The sequence below is a fragment of the Pectinophora gossypiella genome, chromosome 3 (assembly GCF_024362695.1).
Source record: "Pectinophora gossypiella chromosome 3, ilPecGoss1.1, whole genome shotgun sequence".
NCBI lineage: Eukaryota > Metazoa > Arthropoda > Insecta > Lepidoptera > Gelechiidae > Pectinophora > Pectinophora gossypiella.
In genome coordinates, this window is record NC_065406.1 from 2170008 (window position 1) to 2190585 (window position 20578).

A 20578-nucleotide genomic window follows, 5' to 3' on the forward strand; every position below is an offset into this window, starting at 1 on the left:
GTATCAGACTTATATCAAATTTCTAGTCATCAAAATATCGAGATTTGTCCAATACTGGCTAATGTTCGAAAATATGTCTCTCAAAATTTTTACCACAACCTTAATCTCAACTATAAGCAATAACAATCCAACAAATGCTCGCGTTTCACGTGGCCGGTCTACACGTCGAAAGCTTTGGCTCCATTCGGGACCTCGCCTAAACACCAGCTATAACCACAGGACTACTAGAACACACCTTTAGGGCCATTGAACCTATCTCCGGGAGTAACAGGACTCTGTTATCTCCGGGTCGGACTCCGCGGATCAAAGTTCCAAGTACCCCGGCGGAGTCGGTTTTTCCGGCAGCATTACTCGGGGAAAGAATAATGCGTCTTCCGGTAAAAATATACGTTCTTCTACAGCGTGCTTGTAAGAGGGGTCAACGTCTAAATCAGCAAGAGCTAGATCTGCTTCAAAAGATTCCCATCTACAAGGAGAAGACTCTGAATAGGCCGCCTCACCTCCGTCAGGAGTGAGCTGAGCACTGGGCGATGTAGGGGGCTCGTCGTTCCTCTCGATACTCGAGGACGATACAAAGTGGGAGGAGAAGGTTTGGGAGTCAGCTGGGGACAGATTCGCCGACGGCGTTTCTGGAGTCGGCGCTGTTTTCCAGACCGAGCTTAATGGGCCCCTGCAGGGCTGCGGGATGGGGGAACTAGAATTAGGCCGAACATCAAAGCTGACTCTGACTTCCTTTTCGTGACGTTCTTCCACGAGCATGTTTAAGTGCGAGCGGTAGGAGCTGGCTGGTAGGAGGGCCAGACTTGAGTGCCGCTGGATGCTGGACGCGGATACCTGGCGTTGCTGCGAGTCCAGGGTCGCCAAGGAGAACGTCAGCTGAGGGTCTGGAGAGTCTAACGGCGAACCGAGGGGCGTGCCCGACATCGTATGCGCTCGGTATCTGGAACCAAAGTAAACATTAATCAATGTTGATCAAATGTAAACTCTAGAAAACTCACTTTAAGGAATTCCTACTGTGAGTCCTATCAGAAAGAAAGTGGTCACACGTTTCTTTCCACCTTGCTACGTTAGCCTGCTAAGTTTGCAATGCTGCATTTCATAGGCTTACCTACACATCATTGGTCTATCAGGACACACGAAAGCTGAAGCACGCTTGACTGCTTTCTGTCTAATAGGACCCTTATTGGTCAACAAAGATCTTGTAGTGCTTTGATGACATTGGTATATAGTACCATCACCCCCCGATACCGACCCTGACGGCGGGGTCGACGATTTCCCTACTTCAGCGTTTATCGCTACCGACCCTCTTACATTTTGTACCGGGTGAGAGCCTTCAGTGCTCCCCATTTGTCCGGCCAAGTATTTAATGCCATTTGCGGCAATTCTACAATAAATCACGTCAAAAAAAAGTATCCCATCCCATCACCATACATTCTCCATCTATGAAAAATATCAAAGTAGACGATTTTCATAGAATGCGATGTGTCAGTTGAAAATTGAAGACAAAGCTTAAGCCTGTTTTGAACGTGAACTTCGAAGCATAAATTACTAAAGTCAAGGCTGTATGGTACTAAGATCTTTGCCTGCCTCAGACAAGGTAAATTTAAACAACGATTATGACCACGCACCAATGACGCACTCATTTCGTAATTCAAATTGTTAAGGTGACTACTTACATCTGTCGTTGCAGCAAGCTTTGCCATACAGCCTTCAAGTCTATCGACGGTGCTCGCAGGACGACGGTTCGTGCTCGACTCGGGGTTCGAGGTGCGCAGGAGACCAGTGGACTTTCTCCGCCAGTTCTTCCCAGGATCAGCCTGAATTCAGTTGCTGGAAAAATATAGTCGAGTACAAAAGTAACCTACAAGTATAAGCAACATAACGTAAGCTATATCGTAATTGGGGGTGACCGTCAGAATGGTCGGCTCATAAATATTACCGTATCTTGGCCTCTATAGCCATAAACACGCAGAGTGACCGGCGATTCTGACGTCAGAACCACCGGTCACCTATTGTTATTTTATTTCTAAAACACGTTAAAAATAACTGTCTGTGATTTGTTTAGGTAGTTTCCCTGGTCAAAGATAAATTATAATGATGAGGTTAGTGAGGGTCTTGATGTAAGTATGTAGTCGTTACATAAGCCATGTCAGGGGCCTTTGGCTGTTCAATAATAACCCTGACACCAGGGCAATCCACCTCATAACTCACACGAAGAAGACATTAAGTAAATGTAAGTATATCTCCCTATCCATCCATAGGGAAGGCCCGTGCCCCAGCAGTGGGGACGTTAATGGGCTGATGATGATGAAGTAAATTACCTTTTTTCCTAACATTAAACTGCGCTTCGGAAATAGTGCCAAGAGAGACGGGTTCCTCCGTGACGAAGAGCACTCTGTCCCTGGATACGGTGGCAAACAGCAGCAGATCACTGAACAGGAGTGCCCAGTACGGTCTCACTGCGCGACCCTCCACTCGGGACAGCTCGCCACCGAAGATCCATTGCCGGCCTGCCGTACTTAGTACGAACGGCTGGAAGATTGAAAAAAATAATTCAGTCAGTTCACTAGACGATTGTTGTTTTTAATTGCAGGACGGGAAACAAAAATAAAAATGCATGTGAATATCAAAATATGTGTCAAGTTTGGTGGCGTCTGTCATATAATTTTTTCGTGAAAAATTGGGGAAATTGGGAATTGAAAAATTCCTTTTTCATGTCGGAACCGAGGATCCTTTTGGATCTTTTTCATGTCGGAACCCAATTTATCACGAAAAAATTATATGAAATTTCGCCACCAAACTTGAAATTTTGAGATTCACCCATTATCTTGCCGGGTTCTAAACCACTGAATTCGACTTTAGAATTCATGTTTGGATCATAGATAATATCACGTGGTTCCCAGGATTCGTGCCCGGTTAATAGGCTCGCTCCCTATTACATGGGACTTAAACATAGCTGGCGAGGAGTGGATGTATATACTATATACACATCTATCTATGAAGATGTATCTATGACCTAGAAAGACGTACATTGACCAAATTGGAGATGTCCTTAGAAAAGATTTAGTACGATCTACTCTGAACCGGCGTGCGTGTATGAAACGATTGATAAATGTGGAGGAAGCAAAAGAAGTGTGTCAGGTTCGAAGCAAATAGAATTCCATGGTTTCTGCTTACAATACGATTGTATAAAATAATTTCTCTCTTTTGTTTTCTTCCTTCAATTTTCGCTGTCACCAAGATCGGTCGTTGTTTTAAGTTATTTTATTTTTGCTTTTCTTTTATGTATTTTCTTTTTCCTTGTAAGTATATATTTTTTAGTCAAGTGATATTCGTTTAGTTTATCTTTTATTTCTGCGCATTCGCTGCCGACCTTTTACAAGTTGGTAAAATACAAAAACGCTTTTTATTGAAGGAAGAAAGCAAGAAAAAAATATTTATTCGACGTACGCACACACAAACACAACACTAAAACAATTACAAAAGTGACAAGAGAAGCACAATCAGCACCCCCGACTGCTTATCCCGTTGGGAAATAGGCGTGAGTTTACAAATGTTTAGCTATATTGTTATTACTTACTTTACATCTAGTGAACACGAGTCGACTTTCTAAATCAGCAACAGACAACAGTGGTTTGCCATCACCTGCAAGCCCCATTAGGCCGGATCCAGCCGTCACATCTTGGTATCCAATCTGTAAAACAGAATACAAGAAACGATTTAGAAAGAAAGAAAGTATTTCTTCTATCGTGTGTATCACGGTTATTACTGAGCCGCTAAAGGCCCCTGACATGGCTCATGTAACCCCTACATACCTACATCAGTAAGTAAGTTGTATCCGGGACCAACGGCTTACCGTGCCTTCCGAAGCACGGATCATCTTACTTTCGAAAATCAGGTGATCAACCTGTAATGTCCCGGGGCCTCCGGATCGTGAGCCCAACGCTCAACCACCGGACCACGGAGACGGGACCACAAAACAAATAGAAAATAGAATGTTAGTCGCAAAAAAGATACATAAAAAAAGCAATTCATTTAAAAAGCAATATTGCTATAAGTATGACATTTGTTTGCTTTTGTATGCTCAAATGGCAAAATGCAATATTGCTTTTAAGATGAATTACTCGATGGGGCCTTTTTAATCCCCCGGTCGTTCCTGTGGGTGCTAGAGGAACAGCATCGGTTAGATGGGTGAACCAGGTCAAGCAGGTGGCAGGGGGCCCCTATGCTAAGAGCTGTACATATGGCACAGGACAGTCACGATCCTCAGCAATGAGGGTACGACAAGAAAGAAAGAAGGCCGTACCTGTAACTGCTCGACGATGACTTGCAGCTGCTTCTTCTCGAGCTGGTCGTAGGGCCCGGCGCCGCTGGCCGCCGCCGCCGCCCTCATCATCCTCAGCAGCTCCCGGAACTGCTCCAGCGGCTTGTGTACCAATGAAGTGATGTCTGGTCTTCTCCTTGGGATGGGGGGACTCGTGCAGAACCGCGAGAACGCGCCGCTCGGGTCTTTCGATTTTTTTACCTGGCGAGACAGAAGATCCGTTTGTAACTGTCCAATATGTTATATAAAGAAGGCAATCCTATATGTTAAAGAATTATTTATTGTTTGAAGGATATATTTGTTTATTAAAGTGCTTTTCACAAACTTCGGTTGACTCGACCATTATAGACGGCGATACGGATCACCACCTATCACGTCGATGTAACAAAAAAGGTGTGGGTACTTAGTTCATCTTACGATGGATGTATCTCTACCCTAATTAAGATATAATCATGAGTTTATATTATGTTTTGTGTTGAAGGATATTAAAATTTGAATATTAAAGTAATATCTTTTAATATCTACTAATGACTAACTGACCGACTAATGAATTTCTATTTAGTTTTAATCTACTTACTAGATAATTTCATTTATTAAGTAGATTCTGTCTGCGAGAGTGGAAGGACACTCTTCTACGATGTGAATCCACCTTTTTACTCGTGGCAAGTGAATTTTTTTTTTATCAAATCCGCCATAAAAATATTTAAAACATTGTGAGCACTTTGTGTTCCTCTAGTTATTAATTAACTTGTAATGAACCCTCATTTGATGAAAAAGATGTGTTGCTGTTGCAGTTTCTTGTCATTTCTTCGCCTAAGCCATAATACCTTGCGAAATGACGTAAATTCAAAAATGTTACATTGACCTTCAACAAGTTTATCCATGATAATTACGTTGGATAAATGTTTCTGATTTCTGATTAAGTACTTCAATTTTATAATCTGTTCCAACCGGTGGTTCTGAAGTAGTCATCATCATCAGCCCATTAACGTCCCCACTGCTGGGGCACGGGCCTTCCCTATGGATGGATAGGGAGATCGGGCCTTAAACCATCACGCGGGCCCAGTGCGGATTGATGGTTATTAACGACTTCTAATGCAGCCGGGACCAACGGCTTAACGTGCCTTTCGAAGCACGGAGGAGCTCGAGATGAAAACTTTTTTTTTGTGGTCACGCATCCTATGACCGGCCTTTGCGAAAGTTGCTTAACTTCAACAATCGGAGACCGAGCGCGTTTACCGCTGCGCCACCGAGCTCCTCAAGTAGTAAACCATTGTTTTGTTAGTTAAAGAAGTTACTTACCAAAACACAATCAGCTCTTTTCAGTCCTAAGCAATACTTCTTATAAAGACTAAGGAACACAGGGGTCTTTTGCAGGTACACCGCCACAACCGTCGACGTCTGAATCTCTCCATCGTCCTGAACCACTTGGTCTAAGATGTCTTCTGACAGCCTGAAGATCTGACGACAAAAATATAACTATGTAAGTTCTCACTGTCTTTTTTCACAGTTTTTGAAAAGTACCCACGGTCGGCTTCGCGTTGACATAGATCGAAGAATTTCGCATGGACAGTAGGTGAACCCGGTGGTGTAATGGTTAACACGCTCGTCCCGGCTTCACAAGAGCTGCGGGTTCAAGTCCCGTTCGAGTCAGATTTTTTTCGATTTAATTTCCTCTTTGTGAGTACCTACAGTGCTTCTATTCCGAATAAAAACGAATGGTACTTTTATATTTATCGTGTATCAGAATTTGAATTCAAAATAGAACCGTAAAATTGTTTTATTACGGTACAGTATGAATAGTCAACAAGCAAATAGTTAAACTTCTTCACCTAGTACAAAACGAATAGTTATAAATATTTTTTTATATTAAACTTACGTGCGAACGCTGCCGCACACAAAGAAGGAATGAGGCGGTACACTGTACAGTGAGTGCGGCGGCGGTAGGGTGGGGATGACAGATAGGAAGTCAGGTGGTGTAAAACTAAATCGTTTTCATTCTTTAAATGTGCTAATATTGCCTGCGGATAATACTTAACGGGTACTAATACTGTTTTTTTAATATTTTATTTAAGGGGGTACTGGTACCTTAAATATAAGAGTAAGTAAGTATAATTTAGAAGAGTAAGCGAAGAAATATATTTTTATAATATATTATAAACAATAATTTATTGTTGTTATTATTATTGGTGGAGATGTTTAATGGTTATATAATAGCCAGGACCAACGGCTTAACGCGCCCTCCGAAGCAGGGAATCAGCTTTTTAAAAAAAGCTTGAATAAAAACAAAGTTACCAAGGACAGTCTCTCAAAGTGATTTCGACAATGTCCCAATCGGGAATCGAACCCGGATCTCCCGATCATGAGCGCCACGCTCTGGGCTACGAAAGCTGTTGTTATTGTTGTTGTGTGCGGGCCGCAGCGGAGCAGCATGGTGGAGTATAGTCCATACCTTCTCCCGGTTGATTCAGGAGAGGCCTGTGTCCAGAAGTGGGACGTACATAGGCTGTTTATGTTATACATTGTTTTAAGTTTACGCGGTTATTATCATAATTAAAACACATAATAACGGGTTCTTACTGCGTTTAAGATAGGGAGTCTCATATCCCTATTTTAGACGCGGTAAGAACCCGTTATTATATTATGTTTTAATTATGTTTATGTTATAATATTATAATTTAATTTTAGATTTATAAAATGAGTTCTTGTCTACCTCAGCAACTTACCTCTTCAAGATTTTGGAACAGCAGTTGGTGGTCATTGGGCGCAATCAGGTCGGCTCGTTCAGCCAAAGGTGAGACGAACCGGACGAGCCCGAACTGTAGGCATGTGGCATAGTGCTGTTCCCGGGCTACCACTGCTAGTAGCGCCCTCTTTCGGCCGTCTGACGACAACCCTGGCGTCTGCACTGGTGTTACGCACAAATTATAGTCATCATCATCATCATCAGCCCATTAACGTCCCCACTGCTGGGGCACGGGCCTTCCCTATGGATGGATAGGGAGATCGGGCCTTAAACCATCACGCGGGCCCAGTGCGGATTGATGGTTATTAACGACTGCTAACTCAGCCGGGACCAACGGCTTAACGTGCCTTCCGAAGCACGGAGGAGCTCGAGATGAATTTTTTTTTTTTTCTGTGGTCACCCATCCTATGACCGGCCTTTGCGAAAGTTGCTTAACTTCAACAATCGCAGACCGAGCGTGTTTACCGCTGCGCCACCGAGCTCCTCGAAATTATAGTAAGTATATATTAAAAAAAAAATAGTTAAGTACCTACCTATATTGCATTAGTACGGCCGACTTTATTCTGTAACTGCTACACTTGTAATCTACCTCACAACCCACACGATAGAAGAACTTGTAGTTTCATATATTTGCCACACGTAGGAGTTATAAATCCGCAAGACAGGAAAACTTCTTCTATCGTGTGGGCTGTGAGGCAGAACAACCCCATCAACCCTGGTGTCAGGGTTACCATTGAGCCGCTAAAGGCCCCTGACATGACTCATCTAACGACTGCTTACTTACGAATACATCAGTAAGTAGTAACCGCGACCAACGGCTTAACGTGCCTTCCGAAGCACGGATCATCTTTCTATCAGATAATCAGGTGATCAGCCTGTAATGTCCTAACCAAACTAGGGACCACAAAGTAATTTTTGTGACATGTCCCCTCTGGGAATCGAACCCAGGACCTCCGGATCGTGAGCCCAATGCTCAACCACTGGACCACGGAGGTCGTTACAGGTGTGACTGAAAAGCAGCAGCAATACTGAGGCTCCTCCTCAGTATTGCTGCTGCTTCAGTTCAAGATAGATTAGGTATGTAATTCTGCTTACTAAATAAAGACAGATCTAAAACTAACGAAAAATATTATCTTTTTTCTATTTAACTTCATGAATTTTAATCAAGAAAAACGTAATAATAAGTGCGACATTTTATCACGTTTTTCTATGACGTCACAGTGTGCTTTTTCATACAAATTCTATAGTAATTTCGTGTTTTGACGTTTAGTAAAAAGTAACTGATTTGCCTAGTTGGAAATTAGCCTACTGATAATTGCATGTAACTACTTTAAGCGACGTTGTAAAAGTACTTGTGGTTGATTAAAGTACTTTTTATTTATATATAAGAATATCCTTTTACCACACGCCAGCAGGGTCTGCACGGTAACCGCGCGCGGCGCGAATTACTCAAGGCCTTCGAACAATAGCCGTTTGACGTCCATCTACGTAGATAGCATTCGTATCGTTTATTTGTCGAAGCGCTCAACTAAATTCGCGCCGCGCGCGGCGCGGTTGTCATGCAGACCCTGTCCTGAGTATCTTTGGGTTCATGATGTGATCCTCATTGCACTGTCTAGAGAACCACATTATTCTGGACCAGTTTGAAGGTAAGCGTGCTAGAGGAACAGCAGTAGATGGGTTAACATGTGCAACGTGATAAATTTTTCTCACGGTCATTTTATCGATTCTGACGATATAATTATGTCGTTTTGTCAATTGGTGCTAATATGCGAACCCAAATTAGTCATGTTGTTCTGTCAAATTACGAACAAAGCCACGTGGCACGCATGTTAGGGAAAAAACAATCTTATCGATTTCGACATAATGAATTGAATCAATCGATAATTTTATCACGCTGCGCATGTTAGTGACGTGACTTATTGTAGATTTTCCGCAGATGGCATTAACTACTTGGCCAGACAAACGGTCGGAAACCTGTTGTCTTAAATTTTGTATCGGGTGAGAGCCCTCAGCTTTTCCCATTTGTCCGGCCAAGTAGTTAACGCCATTTGCGGCACACCTACAATAAGTCACGTCATACAAAAAAAAGGATGATTGAGATGACTGATCTTGCAGTTTTAAGAACTAGTGATCATGGTGTACTGTTAAGGAAAATAAATAAATAAAAAGAACCGAAAATAAATTAAAAGCAATAAATTTATTTTGCACTTAATATTAAGGAACATAAATTAGAAAACGAAATAAAAATAACAGGAACCAAAAATTTCTATCGGATACAAGAAATAAATTAAAAGTAAAATACAAATTAAAATTGTATTCATGATAAAAGAAAATTACAATTAAAATACAAGATGAATACAAAAGCTCAGAATTGATTCTGAAAAAAATAACACACGATCGTCTATGACAGAGAAAATAAATAAAAACATTAACAAAATAAATATTAACAAAAACAGTAAGCTTAAACGTAACGATTCCCCTTTGAAAGAATATCTTAAACCAGTAGCTGATTTTAAGACAAATATTTCTTCTATACAGAAAGTGCACAAAAAAGACCTTAAGAATATGTGAATTGTAAGGACTATAAAATAATGGAATGTATACGAAGTTGTGTAACCTACAGTGTTACAATTAATCTACAAAAATAAATAACAAACTTAAAAGTATGCAAATCCAATGACTGTACACAAACAGTGATTTATTAAAAAAGAAAACACACTCATAATTAGAACGCCTAATTTAAAAGATAAGAAGTCATCTACGCTAGCACCACTTTCCCTAAATTTTGATAGTTTACCAATATTTATACATGATTTTTTTCTACGAATGATCACGACTTGGGAAAACGATGCTTTATGATCTGAAGATAACGTCCGAAATGGTTGAAAAGGAATTTAACCGGTATCCTTGCGCAAAAATAAGAATCCTACGCATGCGCAAGAACAAGAAGAAGAAGCTCAGCGGAATACTCTTTCCAATCTTGGATGCTTAATCTTTCTAGAACACAATACGTGATTTTGCGCAAAAACTTCTGAACTTCCAAACCACAAAACCTGTTTTCCTCAAGCCCTACAGATGACTAGTACAAACGATTTTTCTTCCTAATTCCAAACTCTATCAAACTATGATTCCGTTACCGACCTCTTTGGAGAACGTCACTTGTGGCAGATGCAGCTTGCGCCTGTCCAAAGATTGACTGGTCGACGAACAGGCTGTTGGCGGTCGGGCCTGTGTTGCTGGTGACGCCAGAGCAGCAGCCCTGGGTGATCGAGGGGGAGGAGGAGGGGTTGACTCAGGAGCCGGTATGGACACCTGAGCTCTAGGCCTGACTCCGACGCCGTTTGGAGGCACTCTCCTGAAGGTCTCAATTGTAAGGCTTTGGCCTGCTGACCTAGAAAGAAAAATGAGAATGTTAAATCATTTATGGAAAATTTTTGCTCATTTTGTTCACTCTTCTAAAACAGCAATGTTATATGCCCCTAATTATTTTTGAAAACAACAAAAAAAAACTCACTTTACAAGCGTCCGGACTTCCTCCTCGCTAGAAGTGACGACGTTCTTATTGCCCACAAACACGATGTAGTCTCCAGCTCTCAGCCCAGCCCTCTCGGCGGATCCTCCTGCAGCCACTCTCTCGACCCTCGGAGGCCTGGTCCAGACGACAGTGAAGCCAAACCCGCCGGCCGTGCCACGGACTAGTCTGAAAGAGAAATAGATGATGTTAAAATTTGCCTTAATTTTACTATCTTACTGGAAATCATGTATGCAGTTGTATGAAGGTTATCTCATCCAGTTGCTCAACTAATTTGTAGCGGCAACCGAATCCCGAATGATTTCGCACTGGTGGTGCAATCATGGTGCCCTGGCGAGATATGGCCCTAAGTCGGTTCTTTAAGAAAGCCTAACAAAGCCAAATATAACTTACTTCCTAGTGGTAGTAAATGGTGTTCTGCCATTCCTTTGCGCTCGGCGGGGCGCGGCGGGGTCTTCGGGCGGGTCCAGCTCAAGGTACCTCAGGAACAGGTGCTCGTCAGCCTCCCGCTGCAGGGCTGCGGCTACCGCCGCCGCTTGCACCGCTGACCCGTTTGTTGTTGCTCCTGGAAATTTGAGAGATAATTTTAAGAATGGGTTTTTATTATCAGGTCTCGTAATTTCTTTTGATTGTAGAGCGCTTGTGTTTTATTTTGTAGCTTCAAGTAAGCGTATTAATTTTGATGTAATTTTATAGAGACTGCCATTCTTTCACTTTTTTAAATTTAACTTACACTTTTTCGTTATCTCTCTCTCGATTTTTCATTATCTTACACTTTAATTCCAATCCTATTTCCCGGGGTAGCAGAGACTACACACGACTTCGCGGTGATTAAAATTGGATTTAATATTTTTTAAATTTCATCTTACAATTCATCTGTGTCATATTTGTCAAGCTCACCTTTCTCAGTATGGTTTTCTTTAGTTCCATCGTTGGTGCTAGTCTCAATGTTATCAGTGGCCATCTTTCTCTTGTCTTCCGTCACAGCCTCCCTACCGCATCTGTCCTGAGCGGGCTGTCTACCCTGCTGCAAAAAGTAGGTGCCTCCCACGTCGCTCTTAATTGCATCTTTTAGTGGGAACGAGACGCATCCTAGGAACTCGCTCCGCCTGTAAAAGAAAGAGATGGGTAGATTAGACTTGTTACCGATTCTAAATGCTTCATAAAACGCCAATAATGACTAATTTTTTTAACCCTTTTGAACACTTTCTCATTGATCATCTCAGTTTTGCAACTTTGTTATTATTCATAGTCAACAATTTTTAACGCATCGTTGCGTGATTAAATGTTAAATCATTAATAAGGTAAAAACAATTTTGACATTATTTATTGCTGATAAAATTGTTATATCTGGAAGATTCAGGTAATACAGAATGTACACAGGAATTATACATTTGGATACACAGATACCTACTAGGAGAGATAATAATAGGTTATTAGCTAGGCAATTTCGAATTTTATTCTAGCACGTAATATACTATACCAAATAATATATATTACATTAAGGTGCTGATAGATAACTTAGAGCATTCACTTGTAATGAGTGTTTGTGCGAATGTTAGAATACGAGAAAAATATGAGAACATTTTAGCGAGCATTCTATCGAGCGTTCTTGCTCATGAAAACGTTCATAGCGATGTTTGGCTCTATGCTTGGCTTGGTTCGGCGAATGCTCGATGTTCTGTTACAATTTACAAATGAATGCTCAAGTCTATCTATAAGCACCTGTAAAGAAAACGTTATAAGTACCTATTTAAAAATATAACATATACAATCTTCTGAAGAACGTAACACATGATCCGATCCCTTATGAACAGAGCATGAGTCACCAAGTTTCTTTTGACCTTAATGTATATCATGACTAGGGGCTAAAGTGACCTACTATCTTATCTCGTATGTATTCCAAGCATATTCTACAACATAAATCGTTCGAATTCAGCACAGGCCTAAACCAATGATTGTCGAATTTGTTTTCGAATTCATCTTTGGATCATAAATGATTATCACGTGCTCAGTGGTGAAGGAAACCCACATTCCCGAGAAATGCATTTTCGGAGGTATGTGACCTAGTCTGTATTGGGCTGGTTGTCATTCGCGTTGGAAGGTCAGACAGGCAGCCGCTTCTGTAAAAACTGGACCTGTCAAATTTTCAGGTTAGCTAAGCGGACTCTGTGAAAAACAGGATAATGCAAGGGTCATGATGGTATTCTACAACAGAAAACACAGACTTTGTCAAAACTTCTTTCCACACGTTTCTGTCTTTGAAGCCACTATCTTTTATGTTTGTCTAATCTGTCAAACTGTATGTTCTGACTTTCGCATTTCGGAATAAAGTCGTGAGCTAATATCAGTATTATTTTATTTTTTTCAAATATGATGTCGTAACAATACTGTGGATTTCTTTATGTATTTGGCAATGTGTCAAGATCTAAATTGCGTTGTCATTTAGTTTAAAGTTGATGCGATTCGATAGCATAACAATATTTTGGCAGGAATTCTGAAATGGAAGGAAAAATAAATATTCTTGTTTTTTTTTTTGACTAATTGAATAAAGTTATTTGTTTTTGTAATAATGGATTTGTATCCCATTAATGGCAATAGGATCGCCCCTTATTAGATGGGTCTTAAACATAGCTGGCAAGGAGGGGAGGTTTATAAATGCTACACCGTTGTCTACCCCTTCGGGCATACAAGCGTGATTGTATTATAGTCATGTCCATTGGTCCATTGGTCCGGAGGTAACGGGTTCGAATCCCAGTGGGTACATATCACAGAAATCACTTTGTGATCCGTAGTTTGATTAGGACATTACAGGCTGATCACTTGATTGACAGTAAGATGTCCGTGCTTCGGAAGGCACGTAAAGCCTTACTGATGTAAGTGAGTAATCGTTACATGAGCCATGTCACACACCAGGGTTGATGAGGTTGGTAATCTACCTCACAACCCACGCGATAGAAGAAGAATATTTTTATCACGCGGGTAGGATTGTAAAGAGCCTCCTTATCTTTATAAAAATCTGTCCTGGCGGGAATCTGCGAGGTCTTGCTCAATAGCAATGCATATAACACGACACAGAACAGCCGCTTTTTGTGGTGGTTTTAGTTACCGAGCCAACAAATGTTGGAACGATATATCACCGCCTCTACGCAGAGTTACCTCAAAACCCACTTTTAAGAAAAAAATTAGAGAATATCGTCTTAATATTCAAAAAAGTATGGGGTGACTGAACTCTGGACATATACATACATACACCTATCAATTTACATACCAATATAATAATCTATTCTATTTGCTTATATATTTTTATTTATACTATCAATTATGATTTAACCCCTTAGTTACCGAGTGGGCACTCGTACCATACTCTTAGCAACAATATGCTGAGTCAGTCCCATTTCCCTGGGCAGTGTTAGCTACTAGTCACAAATTGTTATACTTAATTTATGTAAATGCTTTTGTAACCTTCACTGTTTTGGGAATAAAGGTATTCTATTCTATTCTAAATCGCGTGTATTAATAAAAGATATAGATATCAGATAGTAGTGTATTTATACACAGAGAATTAGAGTTATATCTAACTCTCTGTGTATTTATACATGCAACTCTACCACGCTCACTTTCACTTTTATAACCCCTATAAAACCGTTAAATGAAATGAAAAGTCCCTCAAGGGCGGGGAAAGTGTTTAAAAGTTCAAGTGTGCGATAGAAAGTGCAGTAATTATGCTAATTGCAAGTTTACATAATAATAATAGGGTAGCGTGTGCTGCCACGGGGAAAGTTAGCCTTGTCAACTGGATTACCACGTTGCTTTCCTACATACAAACGTAACATAAAAAAAATCATAACCTGAAATCAAAATCATTCAGCGCAAGTCGCGGCGTGAGCCACGACGCTGGTATTATGTGGACCCTTCTGGGTGAGGCACGAACATCGTGTTCCATAAAATACTATTCTTTAATAAAAAAAAAATAATAATAATAAAAAAGTGTACATAGATTATATAATACCTACCAAATTAATTAAATATAAACTAATATCATTATAAAAAATTATACAGAAATACAACATACATACATATAATATAAACGCCTATTTACCAGAGACTATAGAATTCCATTTGCTTCGATCCTGACACACTTCTCTTGCTTCCTCCACTTCATCAATCGCTTCATACACGCACGCCGGTTCAGATTAGATCGTACTAAACCTTTTCTAAGGAAATCTCCAATTTGGTCAATGTAAGGTTTTCCTCTGCCAGCCCTACCTAAATAATAAATTTTCGTTTTATATACCGCTTTAGCAATTATATTATCATTCATCCGCTCTACGTGTCCAAACCAACCTAACATTCCCTTCTCAATCTTAGTCGCTATATCGTCTTTTACACCACATCTCTCTCTTACCACACTGTTTCTCACTCTATCACTCAACACCGCAGATGCTACGCAAAGTACAAATGTTAGAATAATAAGGGTTATTAACGGCGTCCGTGGTCCAGTGGTTGACCGTTGTGCTCACGATCCGGAGGTCCCGGGTTCGAATCCCGGTGGGGACAAATCACAAAAATCACTTTGTGATCCCTTGTTTGCTTAGGACAGTACAGGCTGACCAAAAAGTAAAAAGATCCATGCTTCGGAAGGCACGTTAAGCCGTTGGTCCCGGTTATTACTTACTGATGTAAGTACGTAGTCTTTACATGAGTCATGTCAGTGGCCTATGACGGCTTAGTAATAACCCTGACACCAGGGTTGATGGGGTTGGTAATTCACCTCACAATCCAGACGATAGAAGAAGAATGGACTTTTCGTTGTCGAGGAGTGGGTATGTTGCTACTGTACACTTCTGCCTACCCATTTGGGGATACAACTTAACCTGATCATTCTGAAGACACGGATAAAGTGTGTTCTAAGACAATTTATAGGCTCTAAAGCCAGCATGTTAAAAGGTTATTTTTAGCAAGGTGTTTCGTGATAGGGCATATTTTTACACGAGGTTAGGGTGACTTGGGGAAATGAGGTGTATCGGAGCATTTATAACGTTAGTGTTCCTATGTAGAAAATTATTTAGGGTGTGAATTCTGAAGACGGCTAGACCATATTTTGCCGATATTTTAACTAGTAATTTGTACAGGGCAGTGACATCGTAACAAATACTGATGGGGAAGATTCAGACCATGATTCTGAGTGAATATCAAGTGGAATTTTATGTTCATCAAAGTTAAAAAATAAACGTTTTTATTGCGGAAATGTGCTCTAAGTTTTCAAACCACTTGCAAAATGTGTCAATTGCAGAATACCCGCCATAAATGTACTTATGTCATAACTAGTTTTCCAGCTTTACTCTTGTTTAATAGATGTAATGAGTGTTTGGCCTGTTACATATCGTGGCTGACTTTCCAAACGGACGTGTCAGGAATATTCTGCTAAAATAATATCTGTCTTATTGACAATAGCAAAAGATGTCTGATTGCAACTTTTGCTATTGTCAATAAGATAGAAATTATTTTAGCTTTTGCTATTAGAAAAAGTTGTCTGATTGCACTTTTTGCTATTGTAAATAAGACAAATTAAAGCATGCATTAGTTATGATTAATGCATTGCAAATCAATGCTACCTTAAAAACCGCTTCACCGCCGACCGCTTTGGTGCTCGGTGTCGTATGATCACCTTATCCATAAACTAGGATTACCTAACGTAGTAACTTTTCTGCATCCTTAGCTACTATGTCCGATTCAAGAAGCATTAAAACTGTTCCTGAAGTAGAAAAATCCACGCGGTAAACAAACATGAGAAAAAGAAACGAACAAACATGAAAAATATAGAATTGAGGTCAGATTATTGAGAATACAAAAATTAGAGGACGAAGTATTGGGTCAATGAAAGGGGAATAGAGGATACAAGTGAATGACTACTTGACTTGGTTTCGATTGAGGGTCCCGAGTCACAAAAGAGGACTGAAGGAGGGTTAAAAATAGCTCATAATATAAAGAAGCATGCTATTGATTTTATTGACAGAAGTAGTATCGCTAAGGAATGTTAAAAATAGAATACTAATTATGTAGATGTTATGGATTTTACGTGGCCACTTCATCTGTTTGCTTTCAATATAAATATAAAAAAGATTATTAATTCAATTATCCTGATATTGTAGAATTACAACATAAAAAAGTCTTTGCCACATTGTGTTTCGGATTTGTACATTTTTTTACAACATATATACTTAGTAAAACAGTGAAAATAAAGAATATAATGACGATATGCTTAGATCGAACAATTCGCATGGACAGGATGAGGATCTATGGTGTAAAGGTTAACGCTCCTCTTCCAGGGTTCAAATCCTGTCAGAGTCAGAATTTTTCGAACATAGTTTTAAAAATAACAATAGAATAAAAAGTAAGCCATGCCTTCGACATTGGTTGTCCAGTAGCTTATAAATTTTCATGTGAAGTCACGATAAGAGAAGAAACATTTTGAAAAGAACGTAAAGGGATAATTTGTAAGTCGATGGTAATTTGGAATCAATTATCTGAAAAATTCCTGTTATTTCCGACCGGGTCACCGCTCAGTATTTTCACTTTGAAATTATCCTTGCTTCTATTGATTTTCATAGTTGTTGGCGTGCGGTAGATCTAGCAAATTTTTGATCAGATGCAGTCAAACGAGAGTACTTCGCAGACACTGTTTGTATCGCCTTTGGTAAATTTTATAGGCCTGATGATGATGGTAGCGGTCCTTGAAAAATGACGAATTTATCAATGCGCAATTAAACATCGTAGTCCAATACGTTCCCTTTCTCTCGATAAATCGAAGTTTGTTATTAGTAAGACGTATAAAGGCTGTCCAAATTCATGAAATTACATTTAATTTCAGTTTCAAGCATTCAGTCCTTTCAATCTAGTTGATAGACATCATTGTTTAATAACTCATCGTGGTCAACATCCACCTTCTGTCTTGAACGTCTGATTTGATCACTTAAAGTTAATTGACCTCCAAATTGTAATTTCCCTCCTCAGATTGGCTGAGTCTGGCTTAATTTTAGACTGCCTGGCGTTAAATTCTGATGGAAATTAATTGGATCATTCGTCTTGATTTCACTGATTACGGTTGGATAAGTTGACTAGATTGCTTGCCCTGATTCGAGGAATGTTTCATTTGGTCGGCGAGGTGTTGTAGAAACCATTTATCTTTCGGATTCCTGCTTTTGCTTGTTCCTTGAGTAGGTTTCTTTCGTTTGGCTGTATCACTTGTAAATATAGGTACCTTTGGGTGTAATTTTGGTATAAGCGGGGATATACACAGAGGGTAACATTTATTATACATTTAGGGATGTTTTTTGACCCAGCAATTATTCTCTTCTTTCTCTCTTCTTAAACCTATTTCCACTCAATGTTGAGCGAAGGTCTGTTCCCATTCTTCATTCCATCTTCCGTCTTGCACTTATAATATATCTTATTATACATTCTGTCTTATAATTAACATCATACAGACACACATCTAGGGGTTCGTGCAGGGTCCCTCGGGTCCACATAAGCTCTAAGCATGCAAGGGCCTGTCCCACAAAGCCTGTCCAGTGCGTCCATGCTCTAGAGTGACGGGGGACACCAATAGGAACCACTTACGGCGACTGCTGTCACTCTTCCTCCAAAATTGGGGGCGTTTTGGGGGCCTCCATGGTAACTCTTTCGAGGATCTCGGCTGGTAGGCTGTTCTTCCGTGCTCGTGGCTCGGGGGGATCCCATTCGGGGAGGCTGTTTTTTCTGTTAAGGGTGTGCCGTTGGGTGTGCTGGTGTGAGCAGTGCTGCCGGGGTGGGGGGTCCTCCCGCCGGGCCTGGCTCAGTCCGGCCACCGTTTGGGACACGAATGACATCTTTTGGTTTAGTGCGCTTTGGGACGACTGGAAATTTTAATTGCGTGTTAGGAACAAGAATGTGCGAGCGTGATTGCTTATACTTACTAACTATTTGTTTGAAATATGTGTAAATATACCTACTTATTGTGGAGTTAATCGATTTTTGAGATTTTGATCATGATCTAATGTATCAGTAGGTATTCAATCTACATTAATAACGACATTCGCGATCGAGTGGTTCATCGTTGGGATCGCGATCCCGAGGTCCCAGCCTCGAAGCCCGGTGGGAACATATTACAAAACTCACTGACCAGAAAGTGATTTTTGTTTAAGACAGTTTGGGTAAGTAAGATGATCAAGCAAGACACGTTAAGCCGATGGTCACTGTTGCTACTTACTGGTGTAAGTAGGTATTCGTTACACGAGCCGTGTCAGCAGCCTTTGGCGGCTCGATGATAACCCTAACGCCAGGGTTGATGAGGTTGGTAATCCACCTTACAACCCACACGATAGAAGAAGAATTTACATTAATCAAGGTAGCCTATCAAAACACTGGTTTATACGAAAGCCGCGTATTTTGAATATTAAATTAAATTTTGTCGCTAGGCACTTGAATCGTTTTCCCCAAGTACATATTTCAGTAACGAACAAAATACAAACAGCCTGTCAACCACGGCGTTATATTGTTATATACAGTTCTCAACTTCCCACGACAACAGTACTCCAGTCAGAATTGTGCCAATTTGTACGAAACTTTGAGAATAAACGGAATTCAAACCATTAAACATGGGGAGAATGTCCCTGCAAAAGGTGACAACACATTGACGCGTTGCGGCGCCGCAACACAGTTTTATCTTGGGTTTATTTATTTAAATAAAGCCGTTTAAAAAACCAATCATCACATACAACGTGAACTTGACACACTTTAAGGGTTTCAGTGTAGTAATGTATGAATGTAATTGTATATTTGGATTTTAAATAAATAAATAAATAATCGTTAAAGATGAAGGAAGGCTAGAGTACTTCTTCTGCTTCTAATATTCACACATACATAAACTCAGGCCTATTTCCCAAAGGGGGTAAGCAGAGACTGTAGAATTCCATTTGCTTCGATCCTGACATTCTTCTCTTGCTTCCTCCACGTTCATCAATCGCTTCATACACGCACGCTGGTTCAGAGTAGATCGTACTAAACATTTTCTAAGGACATCTCCAATATGTTCAATGGACGACCTCCTGATCTTCCTCTGCCACGATATTACTTCTATATAACAGTTTTAAGACAGTAATTTAACAGAAACTTTGTAAAAAAGGTTTTTATAAGGTTAGTGATTATTTAGAAGATACGAATGCGCGGGATTAACTGCCTGGGAACTGATATTAATCAGCCAAATTACTAAATTGTGTACTTAACGATATTTTATGTATACACAATTTAGTAATTTGGCTATACAGCAGTGTCAACTTTTGCGTTACGACGCCGCACTTCATAGGTGTGTCGCACCCTAAACAGTATAACTTCATCGTATCGCGTACAAAACAACTGATGGTGCGAATGTTAAGGGAAAATGTCCTTGGGTATTTGCACATAGAGTGCTTTTTTATTTCTCGTGCACTAATTGGGTTAAAGAACCTGTTTTCTCTTTTTTTTTACGTATTATAATTTAGTTTTTTTTTAAATAACAATCGTTTTTAATTTTGCTTCCTAAGAAAGATTATGATTCTATTGACTGTTCTGTAGGTAGAAATTGTTACAGGTAAGGTATTAGCTATTACATTAAATAATAACTTATTAACACGTATTAATTATATGAATTGATGATGAATTCCAGTGGCAAATTATTTTGATGGAAATATTTTAAAATATAAATGAGATTTAGTCACTTATCACGGAGGTTTAACAGAAGTAGCAGGGACCTTCATCTTGCGATGGGCGTACTCTTGACTGCCCCAATTGGGATGTAGTCGTGAGCTTATGTTCTTGTGCACTAATATGACTCATATTTACCAAAAACAAATCTATGAACGGATTTTTCTCTCTCTCTGCGTGGAAAACGGACCCTTAAAATGTGCGAGTTACAAATTGTGTACCAGCACGCAATCGGCCCACAGGAATGGAT

General features: G+C 40.1%; 1 protein-coding gene across 1 annotated transcript in view; it reads right to left on the reverse strand.

Annotated features, from left to right (window-relative positions):
- The window catches only part of LOC126379711 (uncharacterized), a 77334-nt gene that overhangs the window by 15411 nt on the left and 41345 nt on the right, over nt 1-20578 (reverse strand). Inside the window, exons 5-15 of the mRNA XM_050028535.1 lie at nt 11506-11714; nt 10999-11170; nt 10588-10773; nt 10215-10464; nt 7051-7227; nt 5627-5785; nt 4307-4525; nt 3581-3694; nt 2322-2532; nt 1677-1830; nt 835-940 (exon numbers count right to left, since the gene is read on the reverse strand). Coding sequence (XP_049884492.1) covers nt 835-940; nt 1677-1830; nt 2322-2532; nt 3581-3694; nt 4307-4525; nt 5627-5785; nt 7051-7227; nt 10215-10464; nt 10588-10773; nt 10999-11170; nt 11506-11714 — 1957 coding nt within the window. The remainder of the gene's footprint in view (nt 1-834; nt 941-1676; nt 1831-2321; nt 2533-3580; nt 3695-4306; nt 4526-5626; nt 5786-7050; nt 7228-10214; nt 10465-10587; nt 10774-10998; nt 11171-11505; nt 11715-20578) is intronic.